Source organism: Leuciscus leuciscus (assembly GCF_965113295.1).
Source record: "Leuciscus leuciscus genome assembly, chromosome: 22".
Taxonomy (NCBI): Eukaryota; Metazoa; Chordata; class Actinopteri; order Cypriniformes; family Leuciscidae; genus Leuciscus; species Leuciscus leuciscus.
Window position 1 is genome coordinate 21,206,266 of NC_138746.1, and position 25,233 is coordinate 21,231,498.

The 25,233-nt window shown below is 42.2% G+C and overlaps 1 protein-coding gene across 4 annotated transcripts in view; it reads right to left on the reverse strand.

Annotated features, from left to right (window-relative positions):
- The window catches only part of slc8a3 (solute carrier family 8 member 3), a 54,480-nt gene extending 30,550 nt beyond the window's left edge, over window positions 1-23,930 (reverse strand). For all 4 annotated transcript variants that reach the window (XM_082154422.1, XM_082154421.1, XM_082154420.1 and 1 more), the window contains exons 1-2: window positions 23,223-23,930; window positions 2,757-4,613 (exon numbers count right to left, since the gene is read on the reverse strand). In XM_082154422.1, the coding sequence (XP_082010548.1) occupies window positions 2,757-4,528 (1,772 nt within the window). In that variant the 5' untranslated portion in view covers window positions 4,529-4,613; window positions 23,223-23,930. The remainder of the gene's footprint in view (window positions 1-2,756; window positions 4,614-23,222) is intronic.
- Window positions 23,931-25,233: the final 1,303 nt, after the last annotated feature.

The following is a 25,233-nucleotide window of genomic DNA, read 5'->3' on the forward strand; positions in this document are numbered from 1 at the left end:
GTAAGTAAAACCTCTTAACTCCACCCGCCTCAATCTTGAATGAAGTGCTGCACATTTTAGACCATCTCTGCTTGTTTGCAATGCAAACGTAAGTCAAGATTGAACAAGTAGTGTTTTATTTACTCAAGAAACGTAAAAAAAATTATTTACTCAAGAAACGTAAAAATTTGTTTTGCCCATGTCACAATATTAAGTATTTCCGGCCCTGCCCACAATGTAGTTTTCCAAGACCACATACACACTCATAAACACACTCATGCATACTACATATTTTCACATAAATACTATGTACACACTCTCAATATGTACGCGCTCTCAAACTCATACAATGACGTATACACAGTAAAAAAAGAGATGATATAAATAGACGGAGAGGTTTAGTAGGTTACATTTTTTTTCTCTAAATATCCTTGTCTCTCTTCTTCTGTCTCTAACTCCAAAGGGTTAAAGGTCAGTGAAAAGGGGTCACTGTGACATAAAACTCTAGAAACCTACTACAAAGGAGAGAGAGAGAGACAGATTGTGTATATCTACCGTGTGCTGACTGTTGACCTTTATTATAGCAGAACAGAGGGAAGGATAGCTCCATATAATCTAGTTAGTTAGTGCACTGGTTTGGGTGCCTGTGATTAAAACCCTGTTGGTGGCAATGGCAGGTGCTTGGTTATGATAGATGCAGATGTCTTTACTCAACTTTCTCTCCGCAAGCAGTCCATTGACTCAACCGTCACTGAGGAATGGTGCCTGCTATTCGTGTACTAGGGTTGTCACGATACCTTCATCCCATTTTATGGTACGACACCAGCTGAAGTGTCACCCTCTAGACATGATACCACTTACAATGTTTGGATGCATTGTTACTTGCACAAGTTTGCAATGACAAGCAATCTGTCTGTGCGCCCCTAGATTTTTATTCCCAGTAGACTTTCAATTACTTTTTTTGTATCTTTAATAATTAAGGAGTATGTAAAACACTGTGGCAGAAATGACACATTCGTGCCTAAATTTGGTCAGTCGAATCGAGTTGCAGATCATTTGCTTAAAACTGAAAACTCTTTCATTATCATTTCATTATGCTGATTTAGTGCTCAAGAAACATTTTATCATTATTAGCAATGTTGATAACAGTTCTTAATAATTTTGTGAAAACCTTGATAGATTTTTTACAGTATTTTTTGATAAATAGAAGGTTCATGTCTATACTGTAACATCTGATCATTATAGAAGTATTAATTTCTTTAAAAAAAATTCTTATTGGACACATACACACACACACACACACACAAACACACACACACACATGAGTTTTAAAACACTGTAATACTTTTAAACGTTTACTTCATGCGGATGAATGGAGTACTTCCATTAACAGCACATGGGTAGTTGACATGAAATACTTTGGGAAAGTTGACATGTCCTACAATGTGACATGCTATACTCCATTTAAATTATTTTATTCATTATGATGCATGTTTTATGATCTCATATTAATTCAGGGAAGACATGCAATATTTGGAGTTTAAAAATTCATTGGTCTCACCACAAGACCACTTTAAATGGAAAAAAAAGTGATTAAAATGGTGAAACATAGACATAGTAACAGTACACATTCCCTTACATTTAAATATAGATTTGAAACAAAAATCTTGATGTTAATTCAAAAGAAGAAAAAAAAGTCCTTGGGCATGTGTCAGCTACTCACATACTCTTACATATAGACCGTGGGTGGGTTGGAGTGTCATGTGGAATATGCTGTGAATATTCTTACTGAACTATTAATACCCAGCAGCATATCTGGACCAGCACGTCTCTCTCTCTCTGTGTGTTTCTATCTGGTCTGTGTGTTACCGTTATTACTGGATCTCTTTCAAATCTCACATGAATGAACTGGATTAATTAAACAGCAACATTCCTGAGAGAAATCTCAGAAACACTCCCTAAACCTCAATGGAGTGAGTGTGTATGCTAAATGAGAAAATGTATGCACGTATGTAAAAGTGATTACATTTTATATCACTTATATTGGAAGTCACAAAACATTTACAAAGTTGACAAAAAAACAGTAAGGAAAAAAAAGTATTTCGGCAAATGTGTCCTTCTACTACAGCCATTACAACACAGCATGACCAACTCCACATTCATTGGTCTCAAACATAAAAAATCAACTCACAACTCCTTATCTACATGCATCCTACATCTCACTACATTCTTACAGTGGCCCCAAATACTATCTGAACACTTACTGTACACCACACTTAAAAATGTTCCTTGCAATACATAACGAAATAGCAAACCATGGAGGCATTTATGTGAATTAAATATAATGCAAATACACTTTTCAAGAAAAAGCATTTCACAAAAAAGTAGTATTCATGGGTTTTAAATAATACAACAATATATGTATTGTTTAAAAGTAAGACTAAAAAGTATTTGAATTAATTCTGGTTGTCAAATGTTAATAAGACATGTCAATGTGATCAGCTATGCCTGTGGTTTCTCTTCTAGAACACCTGTGTGACTTCATACATCAGTTTTTTACACAAGCTGGTGCAAAAGTAATTGAAAATTGACTCAGAAAGGTGAAGTTATTTAGCTTTAGCATCATCTGTTTGCAAATGACACTTGGTTTGACATTTTGCAATAACAGTTTGACATTTAGTGCAACAATGGCATTTAAAAATGTATCCAAAAGTCTACAAATACTATTTGGGGCCACTGTATATCTTTGAGCTTGATTTAAAATAAAGCATATTTACCAGGTCTCGTCGTTTTTGAACTCTAGTTCACCGTAGGCGTCCTCAAAGTCCTCTCCGCCGCCCTTAGCGAGTCCCTCCATTGTGCGGAAAGGAATGATGACTGTCCCTCTCGCTCCTGATGTCCGCAGCACTTTCACTTCCATGATGCCCACACTCTCACTCGCGTGCATGGACTCGCTTTCAAAAGTGAAGATGCCTGCGTGGTCATCATCGAGGATGGTAACTGTGGCAACAGCAGGGAATCCTAACAAGGCCTTTGGGTACGGCAGGCTACTGGGTGACAGCACCTCATCCTCGGTCTCCAGAACACGCACATTACTGAGCCGCAGGAAGAAATGCTCATCCTCCTCAAAGATGTCGTCATCGATGATGCCAACGGCGATTTCCTTGACAACTTCACCAGGTTTGAACACCACCGTTCCCTCCGTGAACTCATAGTCCGCACCGGCATTCGCCGAGCCGTCCTCCGTTTTATAATCCACATAGATTGTATTAGCGATGTCGCCACCTTTACGCATTATCGTGAGTAGAACAGCCCCGCAGTTCTCTAGACACTGGTAAATGGCAGGCTCAAACACAATACGGGACACAAACTCCTCGGGTTCTTCTACGTGAACTTCTTGAACACTAGTGCTGCGTTTGGCCTGCTCGGCCACATGCTTCTTGAGGATGTTCCCGGCACCAGTCATCATCCTCGTGGCCTGGATACGATAAAACGCTCTGCTTTTCTGTTGGTGTGACAGTGCATAATAGTTGGCCATCTCCACTAGCTGGTCCAGCTCCTTCTCCGGGTGTTTCTGCTTCAGGTCCTTCAGGATACGGATCATATCTCTGCGAGACTCGTCCACCTCCTTGCCATCAATCAGGCCCATCAAGTTACTAGCAGCTCCGCCATCGACAAAATGAGAATTCATCATCTTTCCGTCCATTTCGATGCCTTTGGAGCGGTCACCCTCCGTCTCGATAATAACGCCTCTGTGCTTGTCCGTGCGATATTTCTTGTGCATGAACTTGTAGAAGAGCAGGCGACGGTCAGCAACCCAAGCCAGAATGACACAGATGGGGAAAAACGCCAAGGTGAGAAGCCCTTCCCATACTTGGACTACGTTGGGCGAGATGACGGCCAGGATCATGTAGAGCCAGATGTAAGCAAACACGCTCCATGCCGCCGTCACGAAAAACACACGCAGGTGTTTCACCTTCCGGACCTCCCCCTCCGGGATCACCGACACGCACAGGCCGATGATCACAAACATGTTGAAAGCGGCACTGCCTACAATGGTGGATGGGCCGAGTTCACCGGCATGGAAATCGTGTCCGCAAACTTCAATGACGGAAAGCATGATCTCAGGGGCGGAGGAGCCCAACGCCATGAGCGTGAGGTTGGACACGGTCTCGTTCCACACACGGATTGTCGTGGTTGTCGTCTCACCATTCGGACGCTTGATGATGATTTCCTTTTCCTGGGAGGTGATTACCTCAATGGCAGCCATGAAGCGATCTGCAATAATCGACACCCCCAGGAACATGTAAATCATAGCCACGAAGTACACAATGACCCTCGCGATCTTGTCACCCATGGAAGGGTCCTCGGGGTACCAGATGGGTAAGATGATGCCAGGTAGGCATCGACCCGTCTCCTCGAAGCATGCGGTGGTGTTCAGGGGGGGCGGGCTTGGCGTGACTCGCGCCTCTGCGCAGAGGAAGGTTGCTGCCACGGAGACCACTCCCAACCAGAGGTAGGCAGAAGTCTTTGTCCTTAAGCGATCCATGCACCCTCCTTCACCTCAAGGGTCTGTGATCTCTAGCTGTCCTTCGGGAATCCAGCACTGGGCTGTCTTTGGTTCCACACGCCACCTATGACAGAAGAAAAGCAGATAGTGAATCAGAGAACAAGAAATCGGTACTTCACACCTTCCTAATGGCAGAAGAAAGACACCTGACATCAGTGGTCGGGAGTATGAACAGTGCAGACGTAATGGAAGCAAACTCATCTGAGAATTCTGCACATAAAGCCATTATTCTTTGCTAGATTTGTGAGCAATGCGTGTGTGATATAATATGGTGAAATACTAAAGGTCCACACAGCAGAAAGCTAAAAGGCCTCACTCAGCAGGTGTGAATGTTGCCAGAATAAGCAATGTCCAAAATGACGCACTGGGAAACATCAACAACAGCGCAAGGGCAGCGTGCTGCTCCGTTCCAACATGCTTCCTATTGAGGCAGCATTTTCAGGCTCCTATTTCAAAAGCTAAATTAATAATGCAATCTCACTTTTTTTTTTGGCAAATACTGGCAAAGCAACTGGTTCACCCTCAGTGAAAAAAAGGCCAAGATGGTGGAAGTTAAATAAATACTGAAAAGAATTGAGATAAATGGTTTAGGGTAATAATAAAAGGATTTTCCTATAAAAAAAATGTTGTGCATTTATTTATAGAGTAGACTGCTGTTAGATTAGCAACATGTTAACACCAGTCTCTATTAAAATAGTTAAATAATTTAGAGTGAGAGTGCTACAGTATGTGTGTGGCACCCAGAATTGCTGCCCATGTAGAATATTACAAACCAGATAAAGGGATAGTTCACCCAAAAATGGAAATTCTGTCATCTTTTACTCACTCTCATTTCATTCCAAACCTTTATGACTTTCTTTTTTCTGTGGAACACAAATAGAACCTCTGATGTACAGAAGAAAGCATATCATACAGGTTTAGAATGACATAAAGGTAAGTAAATGATGACAGGATTTCCAACTATCCCTTTAACATGATGGTTAAAATGCCGCCAATGTAGGCAGTGAGGCGGCTCACTAGGTTGTGTAACAGAGCTTCAGTGTCTGTTCTGGAAATGAAATGTGTGCAGGTTTCACCCAGAGAGATGGGAATAATTAACTAATATGGACACTTATTATTTCATTACATTTTTATCCCACTGCACCAGTGGAGATGACAGTGTGCATGTGGGAGTGTGTGGGAGCAGCTCTGGTGAATCCACATGGAGATGGAGGTGGTGTGTGTGCAGTTCATTTGCTCTCTCTAACACAGGAACACACTCAGAGGAACTCTGTATTACTCAGGGGTTGCTCTTTGATAACTGATAATGGATTTCTCATTTAAGTATCAACCAGGTCTTATGTTTCTTATTGAATTCCTTAGGAGAAATAAAAAGTTTACTCAAATATACTACCTTTGAAAAGTTTGGGGTCAGTAAGATTTTTTAAAAGAATATTTTATTATTAATACTTTGATCAAAAGTGGCATTTATAATGTTACAAAAATATTTCTATTTCAAATAAAAGCTGTTCTTTTGAACTTTGTGTTTCATCCTAAACGTTTTTTTCTCCCACTGTTTTAAAATGTATTAGGCGGAACAACTGTTTTAAACATTGATAAATAGAAATGTTTCTTGAATGAGCACCAAATAAATCAGCATATTAGAATGATTTCTGAAGGATCATGTGACACTGAAGACTGGATCAATGATGCTGAAAATTCAGCATTGCAATCAGAGGAATAAATTACATTTTATAAATATTAAATTACATTTTAAATTGTAATAACATTTCACAATATTACTATTGATCAAATAAATGCGGCCTTGGTGAGCATAAAAGACTCTTTCAAATACATACAAAAAATCTTACCAACCATAAAAGAGAGAATCTAATGAGAAATGTTTGAGTATGTACTGACTCTCTGACTTTTTAAATGCAGACTTTGGATCTTAATTTGTCAAAGTCTGTATTTAATCTTAATTCTTCCTTCCTCCAAATTAAAGAACCACTAGACTAAAAAGAACCATTAAGTAACCAGAATCATTAAATATATTCCTGCAACTAACATTCAGGAAGCAGTTTAACTATGTTGCATGATCAAACCCCCAAAACTCATACACCAAAAATATGTTGCAAGAGATGCTTGAACATAAGTGGACTATGCAAGAGCCATCAGGCCAGACCTGATTATAGTAAGTAAATCAAACACTCTCACACTCACACATATGCAGTGGGCTGTAAGTAAACAGCACAGTGTAGAAACAGAAGGCCTAATGAGGAAAAACTGTTTTGTAAAGCAAAAGAGCCCAGCCTGAAGCCTTGAGCTGCCCCCCACAACTCTCTCGCTTACAAACTATACCCTCCTCTCTGTCTACACTACCATATACGTATACAAAAAAGATGGAGGAAGTGAGGAAAAGAGGAAGAGGAGGGTGCCTGTAGTCACATGTTGGTGCCTGTAATCTCTCCTAGTTTTCTAATCTAAACAACATTTGATTTTCAATTCTTATCACTTGACGTCTGTTATTTAATGTACAGACTCAGACGGGACAAACATCTCCGTGTTTTTTACAGAGGTGGGTGTGTTTTTTTTTCTAGATGTGGAAGGTCATATGCTGTGCGTGCGTGCGTCACATATGACGTATGTTTTTTAATTTATTATTATGAATGGTGTAAGAGTCCATGGTGACATTGTAGCGGGAAACTAGAACAAAGGGAACACATGACATGAATGAAAACAAAACAAACTGAACGTGACTGTGACAGTATGAGATGGGAAAAAAACTTATTTGGCATTGCTTTTGCTTTCTCTCACAAATGTTTTGCTTTCCCCCAGAAACTTTGCATTCGCTCGCAAAACCTTTTCAAAACTGTTCTCTGCGAGTGAACGCAAAGTTCTCAGGAGAAAGCAAAACATTTGCGAGAGAACGCAAAAGCAATGCCAAATAAGTTTTCTTCCCATCTCATAATGTCACAGTCACGTTCAGTTTGTTTTGTTTTCATTCATGTTATGTGTTCCCTTTGTTCTAGTTTCCCGCTACAATCTGTCACCATGGACTCTTACACCATTCTTCACAGCTGTTTGTCGTTTTAGTTAATCATCACTGTGTATTTAAGGGGCTGTTTACACAACACCGTTAAAAAAAAAAAAAAAAAAAAATTTTAAATGCGTTTTGGCCATTCATTTACACGACAATGGCGTTTTAGGTGGTTGAAAAGACAAACTTTTAAAAACGGGTTTAAAAAATGCGAATCTCTGAAGACGATGACGTCATGCACATGCGTATTATGTGTTTAGTCTATAGTGTTTCATCGCCATCTAATGGCAGCAGAATACAGCATTTTTGGACATTTTTCATGAATACGTGTGAATGGTAATTGTTTTTAGAATGGTGTCGTCTGTACGTGGGAAACTCAAAGGAAAAACGTCTTCGTTTTAAGCATATCGTTGTTGTGTAAACGTACCCTAAGTTCCTCCCTTTGTCCTGTTCAATTGTCGGTTGTTGTTTTTGTGTTACACACTGTCGCGCCTGTTGGCATGTTATTCTCATTCTGCAAATAAATCCTATGTTAATTCATTCTCATCTCCGTCATTGGTTCCTGTGTAACAGCTACACTGTAAACAACTTTAAGTAAGTGTTTGTTCTGCCTTAATTTGAAGTTTAGTCAACTTAAAATGTGAAATTGTAGTAAGTGATAACTTGGATATTTGAGTTGACTAAGCTTAAAATGAAGGCAGCATAAATGCTTACTTTTTAAGTTGAAACAAAATGTCCCTTTAGGGGCTCTGTAATTTATAAATTTTATATAATTTTTTCTAGCCTGACTACGTCAGACTTCGTACTTCCGCTCAATTTCAGTTCGCTTCTGTACTCAGTCTGAGATAGCGACCTATCTCCCAGTTTTCCTCCGGCCTCAAAACAGCCGGCCAATCAACGAACAGAGGGCGGGCTGAGAGCCGTGACGTAGATGCTGATTGTACCGTGGATGCGTAAATTTACTTCACATAATCTGCAAAAGTAATTCACAGCCATGTTCACTCCGGTATTTCGCTCGATGGTTTTGTTTTCGCATCATACATGTGTTTACAGTGGAAGTTCGATGCGGCTGAGCCGGCGCATAACACACGTCAAAACCAAACGTTATGTGATTGGCTTACAGGTAACCAATGATTTTAAACTTCAGACAAGCGCCCCGCGGGGGGCGAGAAAGAAAACGCTTTTCAATTATGCCCTTCCAGACTCTGTCTACGAAGCAAAGCGAAGTAGCAGAGTTTGGTATTACCAGGCTAAATTTTTTCGTCAGATACCACCCAAATTGAAACTAAATGAAAGCATGCAGAAGATTGGTGCACAAACACACAAGGAAAATAGTTAGGATAGTACAACATCAGCAATCACAGACATTCGCAATCGGACGAGATTAGATTTCTCAGAGAACCGTTGAGATTGGCAAAAAACAGTAGGTAATTTGCGCTTGAATTTGTGAGGAAAAAACACAGACTTGCCGTATTTGGACTGGATTAAAATCATGTTGATGAAACATGAATTTCTCTAACGTCCCCCAGGAAAACTAGTCCCATCCCGAATATAGGGCTTTTGATAACACTAATACACTTTCATTTTGATTACATAATAATGTCAATAAATAGCCCTTTGGCACCTGTAGTCTAGATTTATTTTTTTAGTATCAATTAAGGTTAGTACACAACAGACCAATTAAAAAACAGTTCAGAGATGTTTTATACATTTTATTTAATACAATGTTTTCATAGTTTGTGTTGTTCCTCATCAATGCAGAGTTATCACAAAATGATAAGCATTTAAACTCCACTTTGCCTAAGGCGTTTCCAATCTTTTGAAGAGCACTGTGTGATATTTAAAGGGACAGTTCAGCCAAAAATTAAATACGCCCATCATTCACTCACCCTCATGTTGTTTCAAACCAAATCCGAAAACAAAATATGATATTTTGAAGAATGTTGGGAATCAAGCAGTTTTGGTTACAATTGACTTCTATTGTATGGACAGAAAAACACATTGAGACATTTCTCAAACATCTTTTATGTTGTTTTTTTCTAAAGAATTTTTATTTTTGAGCAAACTATCCCTTAGTCTCGATGAGTCACAATTATTTATCGTGGTAATCGACTGCTGTTGAAAGAACTGTTATGAATCTGACATCTAAATACTGTATGAGATGCTTCAAAACCAGGCCGCAGTGGTCTACCATACATCTCAGCACGATGTGTGCCTGTAATTGAGAAGAAGTTCTGGAAATAGCAAGCCAATTGATTTTGGATGATTACATTTAGACTGATGTGATTTATACTGTGTGTGTGTGTGTGTGTTTTGTGAAACCCACTATTGATAAGTTAGAAGATGTGGGGAAAATTAGTCACAGCAGGTTGTGGGTGATAGTCTGGCATAACTCCAATTTACTACAGACACACTACCACACACACACACACACAATCTTGTCTGTGTCGATGAGTTGTAACCTCTCTTCATCCTTAGCCGTTACTTCTAAGACACTAAAACAATGGTTCTCAACTCTGGGCCTTGAGATTCACTTTCCTGCAAAGTTTAACTCCATCCTTGATCAAACTCACCTGCCTCTAAATTTCTAGTAATCCTGAAGACCTCCATTAGCTTGTTCAGGTGTGTTTGATCAGGGTTGGAGTAAAACTCTACAGGAAACCCCTGCACTAGAACATGTCCCTCACACTTACAGGGCAGGCATCAGCAAACAATCCCAAACAACAGCATTTAAAATCTTTGAAACAAGCTGCTCCTCTGAGAGCGTAACCAAAAGTATGTGTGTCTGAGGTGGCGCTGTGTAGCATTATATCCGAATAGCCGCTGAGTGTCTGAAGCTAAAGATCCGTCTTTTCCCTGCACATGAAGTCAGCACCTGTTACCATAGCAACACCCTGGAACGCGTGGGACAGGAATATTTTTATGAGTCTCTGAAATCATGCTCATAAAAATCAAACAAATCTCGGATGTGTATGCGTTTTGAGCCCAGGCGAGGGTTTGTATCTGCTCATCAGAGACACTGAATCTCATCCACTGGACCACAGCGACCAGACAGTTTATTTACTGCAAAACAACCAAACTATCACACAACATTAACATCAATGCATAGCGAGTATCACATGCAGTTGACATGACGTAACTGTTGTTTCACTACTACTGCTGAATTTATATACATGCAAATGCACAAGCATTTACATAGAATTTTTATTTTTCACTGCTTAGCAAAGTTAAAAATGTATAGGAACTTATATATAACCAAAATACATTTGACAAAAACAGGATCTAAGCCTCACAGATTGACCTCTTGACTGAAAAATCTCCAACCTGGAAACTTATTTTGGTGGTTTCATATCAATACAAATTTACAAGATATACAGTAATAACTACATATATTATGAAGACAGTAAGATTTTTTAAAGAAATTAATACTTTTATTTAGCAAGGACGCATTAAATAGATTTTTTGACAGTTCCCACAAAAAAATGCTTTAAATCTACAGTAGTCAGCTGAAAAAAAACGCACAAGTGATACTTGAAGCCTAAATTATGGTGATGTTTTGTCATGTTTAAATTTTTTTTATATAACTACACGTTAAATTGACAGCATTATGTAACAAAATCCAGTATTATGAACTCTTTCACCACCAGCGTTTTTTTTTTAATTTGCCAGCCAACTCAAGCACTTTTGATCATTTTCACAAAAATGTAATGGCACCAGAATATTTTGTATGAATATATGAACATGCCATATATTAAAATAAATAATAGAGCCTCTGCTTTTATTCAATGCGATCTTTTATTTTATTTTGTCAACACTTAAGTGTAAATAAAATTAAAAAAAAGCAACATTTTGAACAAAAAGCTGAGAAAATCACATTTTTGTCAAAGACTACATCCGGATCGGATTCAGAATAATGATCAAAACATAGATGGAGTAGATCGAATCCATCAACACCCCCAAAACTTGAACAGTCTTTACCTCTAACTGGGTCGACATTTCATTCGGTAACTTAAGTAAGTTTACATTTAAATGCTGTTTAATGTATGATGATCGCGTTATTTAACATGTGCACAAGCAATGCTTCTATCGCTTGTTTCTGCTTCTTCGGCTGTGTTTGGATCCAGAGATTCTGTACTTGTTCAGAAGATGCGTAATAGCACCTCTGTTTAAAAGTGAAAACATGGATTGTCGGAAAATTCTGGGGAAGCGTTGTGTCATAAATTACGGAAAATTCCGTCAGTGGTGGGAAAAGAATTAACGTGCCCCATTATGCTTTTTCAAATATTACCTTTCATGCAGTGTGTAATAGTTGTTTGTAAATGTAAAAGGTCTGCATAGTTTTGCAGATCAAAGTGCATGACAAATGGCAAAAAGTTTTTGTCTCCAATAAGATTCTGAACTGTTGAAATGAGTCGTCAGCAATTCCACTCTTACTTCCTGTTACATAACTGCGTGATAAAGTAACAAATTTGCATTATGCCCGCCTTCAGTCTTCCTTGGCTGCCCGCGAACGACACTGTAATTGTAGCTGAGGCCTGGAAGAGTTTGGTTCGTGTTGTCGACATGTCGAGAAGATGCTGTTTTCAGTGCTGCAAATCCACTTTTCAGATATGGTAATAGGCTTTTTTAAATCACAACAGACTGGGCCGTCTGACCAATCAGAGCAGAGTATGCTCTCAGAGAGGTGGGGTTTAGAGAGACTGAATCTTCGAACGAATCGTTTTCAGACTCTTTTAAGAAATGAGGTGATGTGTAATGTATATTATGAGAAAATGTAAGTGTTTTTTGACCTTGGATGCCTGTAAACCTATTGTATAAAATTAGGAACCTTTAAAATGTGACAAAATATTTTTACTTTGTTACTGTACTTACGTAAATTTTTCATGTATCTGTTCTTTTTATTTTAGGAAATCGCATCGAACGATTCATTGGTGAATTGGACTGATCCGACTGCATCTGTTCTCGAGTCAATAACTGATTCAAATTATCCGGTCAGAGCAAGTCTGACTAAAAATGCGCCAAGAACGTGAGTTCCTCAGAGCTTGAGTGCACGTGCGAAAAGTAAGTTACTAATGCTGAATTTTAGGATTTATTATTGTAAATGAAAATCATATTCAGGTCACAACTGTCAGTTGTTTGTGAACTAAATCTGCTGTAAAAGCATAATACATAAATGCATAAAATGCTTGAATGTGGACATGTCCATATTTGTGTATTACTGTCTGAACAGGGTAGGTTTTATGTAAAAACTAAACAACATTAAAACAATGCAAATTAATGCCCATGCATCTTATCAAATGATATAAAACTAGTATGTTTGCATAGCGTTCCGTTCTGCTTAAAACTTTAACACATTTGACGTCTGTTTTTATATTTAGGGCCCGTCAAACACCAAAGTGTGAGGACCCTCTTGGAATTGTTCCATTTATGTGTGTTTATATTTGTCAACACACATTTACACACATTTAGTTTTTCCTCATTTCTATGTACTATATGATATCATTTGTTATTTTCACCTGTTTGACCACTTGAATTATCAATAATTATCAGTAGCTATCAATGTATGACAAGTTTTGGTAATAAAATAAAACCTTTTTTTTTTGCGTCTGAATAATATTCCTTATTGACTAGTGCTTACTGCTTGAAAATCGCCTCGGTTACGACTGTAACCTCAGTTCCCTGAAGAGGGAACGAGCGTTGCGTCGAAAGCTGACGCTATGGGAACGCTTTGCGTGATGACGTCTTGAAGCACATGTAAAATCAGTCCAATGGTGTGGCGGAACGTCAGAGGCGGGTGACGTCACGTACCAGGAAGCTATAAAAGCCGGCCCGAAACAGAAAACGAAAGCTTCGTAAAGTCTGAAGTCGCGCTGACAGGCATGAAGGAGATATGGCAAGGCGACGCAACGCTCGTTCCCTCTTCAGGGAACCGAGGTTACAGTCGTAACCGAGGCGTTCCCTTTCAAGGGAACTCCCGTTGCGTCGAAAGCTGACGCTATGGGAACGTCTATACCAACGCCTCCATAGCTACAAATGTCTGTCCTGTGTGTAATCATGTGAGCAGCACTAAGAAGACAAAACATGAGACCCTAGAGTAGAGTCTAAATCCAGAGAGTAGAACCTGACGAAGGTGTGCGGTGAGGACCAGCCTGCCGCATCACAGACGTCCTGTAACGATACTCCTGATATAAGGGCCTTAGAGGCCGCCATACTCCTAGTAGAGAGCGACCGGACAGCCAAAGGAGAAGGCTGTCCAGCCGCCTCATAAGCCAGTGAGATAGTCTCAACCACCCACTTGCTCATCCTTTGTTTAGACACTGGACCTCCCTTGTTAGGGGAGCAAAAGTCACTTTTACGCCACAGGGCAGCTCTGTGGACATACGCGTCTAACGCCCGAACAGGGCAAAGCAAATTATTCGCCTCCTGGTCCGATTTCGAAAGGGAGGAGGACCTCCAAGTGCCACGAAGGAAATGAGATACCAAGGGGTCTTTCCCCACAGACATTCCACCCAAAGGACTGTGGTAAGCACCTATGGCCGCCACATAGACCTTTAAAGTGGACGGGGTCAGACCTGCAGTGAACCGTTCCTGCAGGAACTCCAGCACTGTACCAATTGGGCAGTGGACTGGGTCCAACCGACGGTCACTACACCAAGAAGTGAATACTCTCCACTTCAGGGCATAAAGTTTCCTCGTGGAGGGAGCTCTGGACTGTAGAATGGTCTCAACAACCTCGGTTGAGAGACCTGACTCTATGAGCTGGGCCCCCTCAGAGGCCAAGCCCACAGGTTCCACAGTTCTGGCCGAGGGTGAAATATCGAGCCCTCTGCCTGGGACAGAAGGTCCCTCCTGACGGGTAACTCCAGAGGATGCCCGTCGAGGAGGGACACAATATCGGGAAACCATACTCTGCCCGGCCAGCGCGGGGCTATAAAAAGCAGGCAAACCCGGTCCCTGCGAACTCTTTCCAGAACTCCCGGGAGCAGAGCAACTGGGGGAAAGGCGTACAGACGTAGCCTCGGCCACGTCTGTACCATAGCATCCAGTCCCAGAGGAGCTGGATGCGTGAAGGAGAACCAAAGTGGACAGTGAGACGTCTCTCGAGACGCAAACAGATCCACTTATAATTTCCATATCAGCTCCACCACCTCGGGGGTGGAGCCACCATTCCCCGGGCCTCGGCCCCTGTCTCGACAGAGTGTCTGCTCCTATATTCTGGACCCCGGGGATGTAGGCTGCCTTGAGTGACAGCAACTTCCCCTGGGACCACAAGAGGATATGGCATGCCAGCGCAAACCCCCTTGATATAGGCGACTACCGACGTGTTGTCCGTATGTAGTACACATGGTGTCCCCTGAGACCTGTGATAAAGCTCCTCAGAGCCCGGAAGACAGCTAACATCTCTAGGCTATAGAATGCCAGGAACGATGATGGTCTTCCCACAGACCTTGAGATGAGCGACCCTCAGGATCGCTCCCCAACCCGTGAGGGAAGCATCCGTCGTTAGCAGTTTGCGACGACAAGGAGCTCCCAGCACTGGGCCCTGGGACAGGAACCAAGGTTTCTTCCACATAACCAAGGCACGTAGGCATCACCGCGTGACCTTGATTGTGCGAAATGGGTTGCCCCTCGGGGAAAAACCCTCTGGTCCTGAGCCACCACTGCAGGGGCCTCATGTGCAGGAGTCCAAAAGGTATCCCGTTGGAAGCTGCTGCCATGAGACCCAACAGTCTCTGGAACTGTTTGACAGTGAGTAGCTGGCCTAGCTTTACACTTCTCACAGCTGCCAGGATGGAATCGAAGCGTGGCGATGACAGGCGCGCCTGCATCGACACTGAATCCCAAACCACGCCTAAAAAAGTGGTCCTCTAAAATGGAGAAAGCACACTCTTCTTGGCGTTCAGCCGTAACCCCAACTCTTTCATATGGGCGAGAACAACATCTCGATGTTGAACCGCCATCTAATGCGACTGAGCTAAAATCAACCAATCGTCGATGTAGTTCGTGATGCGAATACCCCGGAGGCGCAGAGGCGCCAGAGCTGCATCCACGCATTTGGTGAAAGTGCGGGGTGATAAAGCCAGGCCGAATGGAAGAACTCGATATTGGTATGCTTTGCCCCCGAAAGCAAACCTCAGGAACTTCCAATGACACGGACGGATGGAAATATGCGTCCTTGAGGTCTATCGTGACAAACCAGTCCTCGGACCTGATCTGTGGCACGATTTGTCTCAAGGTTAACATTTTGAACTTGAGCTGCATGTACTCGTACAGAACTCGAAGATCTAAAATGGGACGCAATCCCCCGTCCTTTTTTGGAACTATGAAGTACCGGTTGTAAAACCCGGTTTCCCTGTTGGAGGGGGGTACATATTCTATGGCCCCTTTCTCTAACAGAGTGTTTACTTCCTGTTCCATAACCAGAACCTGCTCGGGGCCCACCACTGTGGGCAGGACCCCCATAAACCGCGGTGGGCGTTAATAGAATTGTATCTAATACCCTTTTTCCACGGTCTGCAGGACCCAATGAGAAACATTTGACAGTAGCTTCCACGCTGTCAAAGATTCTACTAGAGGTACCAGTCTCTCGAGACTGGTTTCTGGATTTTGTTGCTGTTGAGTAGTCGGTTCGTCGCCCTGTAACGGCGCACCGGCAGGGAACGACCAAACAGACTGCTCCAGCACCCTCCTCAGAGGGGGCGGGCATCCCGAGGCCACTACGTTTCCGGGTGGACCTTGAGATATGTGCTCGCCGGAGACCGCTGCGCCCTGTAACACCGGAGGCGGCAGGGTTGGCAGAACGGTCCCCTGAGGGCACCGAAGAGAGACGGCACCGTATTTTTCTCCTGCTGTTGAGTAGTCGGTTCGTCGCCCTGTAACGGCGCACCGGCAGGGAACGACCAAACAGACTGCTCTAGCACCCTCCTCAGAGGGGGCGGGCATCCCGAGGCCACTACGTTTCCGGGTGGACCTTGAGATATGTGCTCGCCGGAGACCGCTGCGCCCTGTAACACCAGAGGTGGCAGGGTTGGCAGAACGGTCCCCTGAGGGCACCGAAGAGAGACGGGCACCGTGAAAAGAGGTGTTAACCGCTCTGCTTCGGGGGGACTACCCTCATTTGTCCTGAGCCCTCAGACATCAGGACTTTTTCCCAGCAGCCTTCTTGGCGGTAATAACGGTCCGCAGATCCGTTTTACCCCTCGAAGACTGCTGGGTTTGAGAGCGCCCTCCGTGTCCCCGAGATTTTTGTGGGGGAGCACGAGAGGACACACTCTGTTTTTGAGTGGCACGATGTTCAGCGCTCTTTTTAGAGGAGTGAGGCTGCTCCCGCTCAGCAGCCTCAATGAAAGAACGGCGGGGGAGAAGTTTTTGTAATGCAGCTGCCTGTTTAGCAGCTTCCTGAGATTTAGCTACCGCACTGTTTACTGCATCACCAAATAAACCAACAGTGGAAACCGGAGCATCTAAGAGAACGTGCTTTTCTTTCTCTTTTATATCGCTCAAATTGAGCCACAGATGCCTCTCAGTGGCCACCAGGGCTGCCATAGACCGCCCGATTGATTTAGCGGTCTCCTTGGTGGCCCTGAGAGACAGATCTGTGGCTCTGCGTAGTTCAGCCACTGTGTCAGGACCAATTCCCCCGCCCTCCTCTAAATCCCCCAATAATTCTGCCTGATAGGCTTGCATAATAGACATCGTATGCAGACACGCTGCAGCTTGACCAGCGGCTGCATACGATTTATGAACCAGAGATGATGTGAATTTTACTGGCTTAGAGGGAAGTGAAGGAGCTTTCAGGGAAGATGCCGTTGCTGGAGAGAGATAGCTCGCAAGCGTCTCCTCCACCTTCGGCATCTCCCCATAACCATATTCTTTATATTTGTGAATGGAAGAATAGTGGGATGTTTGTGGTGCATACACTCTGTATGAAACCGGTTTTCCCCACGATTTCGACACCTCGGTGTGGAGATCGGGGAAAAACGGAAGGCTTCTTCGCTGAGGCTGTGTACGAGATGGCAGGAAGCGTTCGTCGAGCTTACTTTTCGAACGAACGTCCTGCTTATCCTCTGGCCACTCAATAGATAGTCTGTCAACTGCTCTAGTAATAACATCGAGCAGTTCCTCAAACGCATGAGACTGAGGTGGCGAATCCTCAGACTCAGCTTCAATACTCACAACATCCAACTCCTCAGAGCTGGACAGTTGCAGTATTGGTGCCTCTATCGGGGGGGAAGAAACCGCAATGCGTGCTTCCACACCCTGATGAGAGGCACTGGATCTGTCAGATTGATGCTGAGATAAGGCAGAGCCCGTCTCAACATCCACTGACAGATCCATTTGCGAACCCCAGGTCTGAGATCGCCGCCGAGCCTCAGCCGCGGCGGGACCCGAGCCCTGGGGAACGCGATCGGGATTGAACCGAGCCAAGCGGGATCGGAGCGTGCGCAATGGAAGCGCGTCGCAATGCACACAGTCACCACCCTCGAGTGCTGACTGGGCATGCTCCTCACCCAAACAAACAACACAAAGAGTGTGAGTATCACCTCCCGTTAAATAACGCGGGCAGGGATGGACACACACTCTAAACTGCTGCTTGCTCGCCATACTGAATATATATATATAATATAGACAGACAACACCAAATAACAAGGACAGATTCAACACAGAGCGCAACTGAAGACTCAGAAAGCTTTCGTTTTCTGTTTCGGGCCGGCTTTTATAGCTTCCTGGTACGTGACGTCACCCGCCTCTGACGTTCCGCCACACCATTGGACTGATTTTACATGTGCTTCAAGACGTCATCACGCAAAGCGTTCCCATAGCGTCAGCTTTCGACGCAACGGGAGTTCCCTTGAAAGGGAAACATAATTTATAATGATGCCAGACTGAGCTGTAACCTAAAAGCTCTATCTGTGTGTCAAGTAGTACATAAAAAAATCAAGTACTTTTGTACTTTCCCTCAATACTTAATACTTTTACTGGAGTAATATTATATATTAGGTACTTTTACTTAAGTTCTTGATTGATGTACTTCGTCCACCGCATGCTTACATTTTTAATAATATGGGAAATGAACTAAAAACCTTCAGATCAAGGCATTATATTGCAAGAAGCTGCTCAGAGGACTGAAAGGAAACATCTCCTTGCCAAACACCCACACAGAAAACCTCAGGAGATCTTCTGCTCTGGTCAAAAGCACTCATATGTGTGTAAGAGTATAATCCCAATTTGACCCTCCAAAAGCACTGTGTAATAAAACCACAATTTGATTCTCCAAATCTCAAGCTGCAGGTCTCCTGTGTATGTGTGTGTGTGTGTGTGTGTGTGTGTGTGTGTGTGTGTGTGTGTGTGTGTGTGTGTGTGTGTGTGTGTGTGTGTGTGTGTGTGTGTGTGTGTGTGTGTGTGTGTGTGTGTGTGTGTGTGTGTTGATGCACTCTTGGTGGTAAGCAAACACACTTCAGAACATGAAAAAGATCTTATACATTATTCCAAATACACCCATGAGATGGCAGAGTGCTGACAGAGACGACAACACACACGCATACCATCTCTTTCACTCTCTCAGCATCAGAGTCAATGCCAGCATGAAAAAGTAACACACTAAAAATACAGTAAAGACTGAGACGACACACACACACTTTCACACAGCATTGCTTGGAAAGCCCACACAGAGAACAAGTAGCTCTTCCACTCTTACAATTACACATTTCTTCTTTTATCCTGCTCCTTATCCTTGGTCTGTTTTTCTCACACTTCCTCTGTCAGAAGTACATGCGTGATTCTCAATGTCATCATATCATGTCTTTTGGGTGAGTTGATGAGAATTTTTATAACTGTATACTTTCTTCTGTGAAGGAAAAAAATATATTCTGAAGTATATTGTGGTCCAAACATCACAAGACCAGTGTTATTTTAGTAGTATAGTAGTACTCGGCAACTATTCTCATAATCAAATATATCTTAAAGGTATAGAGCGGAGGATTTTCTTTTTCCGGGTGGATCATCAAGACTATTGGTCCTCCTAAGTGTCAATCATTCTGGTGATATGTTTACGTAAGGCCATCGTACGTGCTCGTGCACACGATTCACACGATGGCGTGCGCTCAAAACACAGGTTGGGCTTCCCACTGATGCCTCAGTCGCGAAGTTTCTACTTGACAGGTAAAGTTTGGCATGCTATTTGGAGAAATCCATTTAAAATCACTGCTAGTAAAAGTTAATGTAAGCTATGATTAGCTCGTGCATGCTCTCTCGTGCACACGTTTAATAGGCGTTCCCTCTCGGGAGCAGGTAGAGTGTTGCGCATGTGCATTTTTTCAAAAAGTGGAGAGGGCGGTTCTTTTCTAAAATTCGGCAAAATCCTCCGCTATACCTTTAAGTGAACGTAAACTGTTGAGAAAGAAATTGGATGTGTATCATTATATTGGATCTGTGCATTGGATCTTAAAGGGACAGCAGCCTACAGTATAAATAGCTGCTGCTGTCTATTTGATCATGCTAATCAAACAACAAAACACAGCTTTAACAAAGATTGATCTATATTAAATGTATATAACTTTGTTATTTTTTAAATAATGTTTGAACTTTATTAGTTAGGCTAGTAGTTTTTGCTGTGGTATCGAAGCACATAAAGTGTGCTTTAAATAATGGAATTTATTTACACACTTGAGTACTTTGAGTGGAATTTATTACTTAAAGCTTCCCTATTAAGCTTTAATTTAGTTTTAGCAATTTGAATACTTAAATGTAGACTTATTTATTTCAGTTAGTTGCCAACATTTCTTATTAAGTTCTTAAGTTTTTCATCTAATATTATATTTTATTTTATCTATTTTATTTTATATCAGTTTTAGTTAACAATAACAATAGGGATACACCGATATGAACATTTTGGCCGATACCAATAATTCTTTAAATTTGAAAGCCGATAACCGATATATTGGCCGATAAATCTAAATCCAAATTTTTCTAGCATTTTTGAGAGCCTGATTACAAAATAAAAGTCTCACCATTAAAAGCCATGTCCCAAGCACACAATTATAATGTTCTCATTATAATTTTATGTAGCCTATATGACAGCCTATATGACAGCACACGTTGCACTTAACTGTAATTTCCAAATGTTCTTATTGGGCCGATAACGTTAACATTAAAAATGAACATATATCGGCTGAAATATCGTGCATCCCCAAATAACTCCTTGACTTTTTGTATGGTCATAAAAAACACACAAGAGACATTTTCAAAATATCTACTGTTGAGTTCCACAGATATGCAGGTTTGAAATGACATGAGGGTGGCTAATGAAGCCAGAATTCTTTAAAATTGTAAACGATCCCTTTAACTACTTTTAATTATGAATAGCTTACAGCTTGGAAAGCCAGCCAATAGCAGTTACGAGAGTCCTACAATGAATCTCAACAGGTTAAACTTATGAGCCGTTGGCAATATCTGGATCCGATCACACAGATGGTGGGTCTGAATCTCATTCATACCATGATCAGGTCAGATCTCTGAAGAAACATGACTGGCAGCATTTCAGGATGGTGAGCCAATCGTGGGTAACCTCCTTTCCACCACCTCAGCTGTTCCCATGGCAATGAGATGCCTGTGGGTTACAGGCTAATACGATCATGTAGATCTCAGCATGCGTTAAAGTACCTCGTTGGCACCTGTAAGCAATGGGTAAATAGCAAATAGATGCCTTGATGTGTTTCGGAGCACACAAATTCTCCACGACAAGGACTTACTAGTAAACGGGCCACACGCTAGGCGTAAATCGTGGGAAAAAAGTATGTTTGGAAACTTCTGTCCTCACTCCTCCGCTCTCTCCCTCTTGTATATCACACCTCAGAACCCTCAGCAAATCCGTTCATACGCAACTGTTGACAACTGCCGCTGAGAGGCATCCTAGTGTTCTCACTTCAGACAATAAATAGACTACAAATATTCACACAAAAGGCCTATGAACAACTCAGGCTAATTAACATACTAATGAGGCCTTTAAGCTAACGAATTTTGTGTGCTCATTAGAGAAAAAATCGGAGGCAGTCAGCCATGTCTCTGAGTGTGTATACAAATGTATTTATTTTCATCATCATACACACTCACACGCACAAACAACACTGTAAAATCTAAATACAACACAAATGCACAACAGCAAGTTTGCCACTGGCAGCATATCTGTTTCCCAGAGTTCTGACTTTCACCGATCTGGGGAAGAAGTACACGTCTCTCAGGGTAACAGGAGACAGGGCGAACTAAAGACACCCACTAACACCAGCCTCCCCCCACCCTATTTTAAGAAATGCCCAGTTGGGCTGACACCTGATAGGGATATAAACAGAGTGTAGGACAGTGTGGCAGGTGGCAGCTGTCCTGAATTAATCACATATCTCAGCAAATTCTCTTTACCTGTTCGGACCCCCAAAAAGAACATGAGGAACTCAGATGACTAACTCTACAGTCCCATATACATCTTACAAAACCCCTCTGCCTCATGTATGAGCTTTACAGTCATGTTAGTCACATAAATACAGCTCGAGGGACCAAATCGGATGTGCAGGATGCTGGGATTCTGTGAACGCATCACGTGCTTGAGCTCGGATCCAGAGGGACGTGCAGATACATATACGTTTAAACACAAGAAACGCATTAGAAACGCACATATCCTCCGTTAAACGGAAAATGGAGGAGGAACCGTCAACAAACAGATCATAAATGGTTTCACCCGCCACGAACGACCCTTAACCTCGTAAGTGATCCATAGGGATGGGAATTGTAAAGAACTTAATGATGCTGGTAGTAATTCCGATTCATCTAACGTTTAAAGCATTTCTAGTGCTTTTAAGGAAAAATATATTTATAAGAAATAATTACATTACTACCCTCAGCAGTCTAATGCATAAATCAGTACATTATGAAATTAATAACTTGGGGCTCAATAAGCGAGTCAATAAATTCACTAATGGCTTCGAGTGATTCATGTGTTTTTGACTCACTAAAAAGAACCGGCTCATAAGAGTCATTCGTTCGGGAATCGAACTACATTGGCCGTGCTGTATGTTTTGGATTCACTAAGAACCACCGGCTCACAAGAGTCATTTGTTTGAGAATCGGGCTACATTGGTCACTAGGTTCAGTGCCACTGAATAGTGGTTAAGAAACACTGTCAAGTGTATTTTAGCACGGTGATCTGTCCGCATCAGCGGAAGAATGCATGTAAAACCGAATGCCAGAAAAATCCTTCGTTTATTTTTTATTTTTATTGGAACAGGTTCTCAGCCCAAACGATCCATATATGAGTCTCATACTTCACCATAAACTAAATCCACATATTTTATCGTTAAAATAAAGGCATCCCGATCATTGTGGTCCTTTCTGTAAGCATTTCAAAGAAGAATTGATGGAAATGATTCTGTGACGCAAATTTGGAGACATTCTCTCTCCACCACAGTTGCACGTCGCGCTGATCACATCCACTCCGAACTGCTCCTGCCGTTTACCGAGTCAAATTCGCAACATTCCAACTACTCCTAAATAAAGCCGGCGGCGCAACTACTCTTAAATTAAGCCGGCGGTGCCTCGAACTGCACTAATTATCGCTGACTAACCAATAGCGACGCACAAACGCATTGAATGGAAGGTACGTACCTGGGATTTGAGCAAATGAGGAATTCTTTCCTCCTAAATGATTTTCGGTAACGCCAAATATTTCAGCCAGATCAGGTTCCTCTCCGTTAAGCGTGCAGCTGGCTGCTCCTCGGTGTCAGAAATACCCCTGGGCCGCTTTCGCCCTCCTCACTCCTGCGCACACGCACACACACACGGACCGACTGCCGGTGCCTCTGCCCAGTTCCGGCAGATCGATGGAACCGGCGAAGTGATGCCTCTTTCCCTCGCGCGTCTCTGATGGATGCGCCGGTCACCGGGGCTGTCAGCGCGCGCTCAGATCGAAGCGCCGTTGAAAAATGGAACCTTGGAATCCATGTGATCGGTTTTTCCGCGAGCCCCGAGCAACAGCGGCGAACGAACGCTCGCTCGCGCCCCCTCCTCCTTCTCTCTCTCTCTCTCTCTCTGACCGTCTCACGTTATAGCGCAGGAAACAAGTTGGTGTTCTCACAACCGAGCGGGCCTCGTTTCATTTCATGACCAAGCATCCCGATTCAGCACCAGTGCAACCGCTGCTGTGTGTGAAACCTTCCCTCTATCAGCATCTGTGTGTTTCATCTACAGGCATCACAGACCTCTTGCTTAGTTGCCGCTTCATTTGATCACTCAGCTGAGAGACTGCTCGTTTTTCCCTGGATCACGAGAGGGGGACAAATTTAAGATGGCAAATATTGAAAATTAAAGTCACCTCTTCCCCCCCTCCACCCCACAATCTCCGCCTCCCTTCTCCAGATTTCGCCTTGGAAACACACCCTCCGCCGAACGCACGCGGACACACGCGTCTACGTCATCGCATCAGCTGGGACTGTGAAGATGCACCATAATTCATGTGCATGTAATATCACATCTGCGCGCGTGCCTTGAATCATTGTTAAAACGCCACGTATGATCATATGTGGAATAATTGCATAGAGCAGGAGGTCAAAAATATAATATTTGCTCTAGAGAGCCTTTGAATGCTGCATGCTGTCCATGTTGTCCTTAAGCTTTCATGTGCACCTAAAATGATACTCCATACAATTTGCTTTTTTTATTATTACTTTAGATAGTGTAATCTAATTTAATATCACATTCCGCACTACTGATACATCAGCCAGGCCGAATAATCAAATAATATTGGGCCATTTTGAAACAGCAAATAACAGAAATGGCCATCCTGAATAGAATTTGTTACAAAATACTGGTAGGCATTTCAAATAATAGAAAGAGTAAAACAAAAACAAAAAAGTATACACAAATTACTAAATGCCATCTCATTTGCTATCAAAGGCATAGTTCACCCATAAATAAAATCATTTTGTCACCCTCATGTCGTTCCAAACCTGTATGACTTTTTCTTTCTTCTGTTGAACACAAAATTATATATTTATAATCACTGAGTCCAAACATCACTGGACCCCATTATATCTTCTTTTGTGTTCCACAGAATGACGGGAAGGATACAGGTTTGGAACAACATGATGGTGTATTAATGATGACAGAATTTACATTTTGGAGTGAACTTTAAAATAGTTTTTTATTAATAATATTTTTATTGGACCCTGCTCTTCAGTGTTGACCATTACATAACCATTGTCTTATTGTGAACTATTAATCAAAAATGTAAAAAGTAAAAACATGCTCCACTGAAACAACATTCCTTTTCAGTCAGCATCACCAATATACCAAACCCTCTCTTTCCAACCACCTGCCCTAGAGAGAAAAGTCCTGTCTGACCCTTTTTTTTTTTCTCATTGACTATCCTGTTTCACTTTGCAATGCCTCACATTATGTAACTATTTGTTTCTGTGTCTGGTGCAATGCCAAGGTTAACTTAAATAAATAAAATGATAACCCTCAACTGAAAGATGCATTGTATTTACTTTTATTCAAAGCATCAGCTGAATGCATAAATGTAACAAAATGGGCCGCAAACACTTTTTCATGTTAACTATAAAACTTAACATATTCTGAGGGCATATATTTATGGGATTTAAAAGGCGGTTTTGAATTT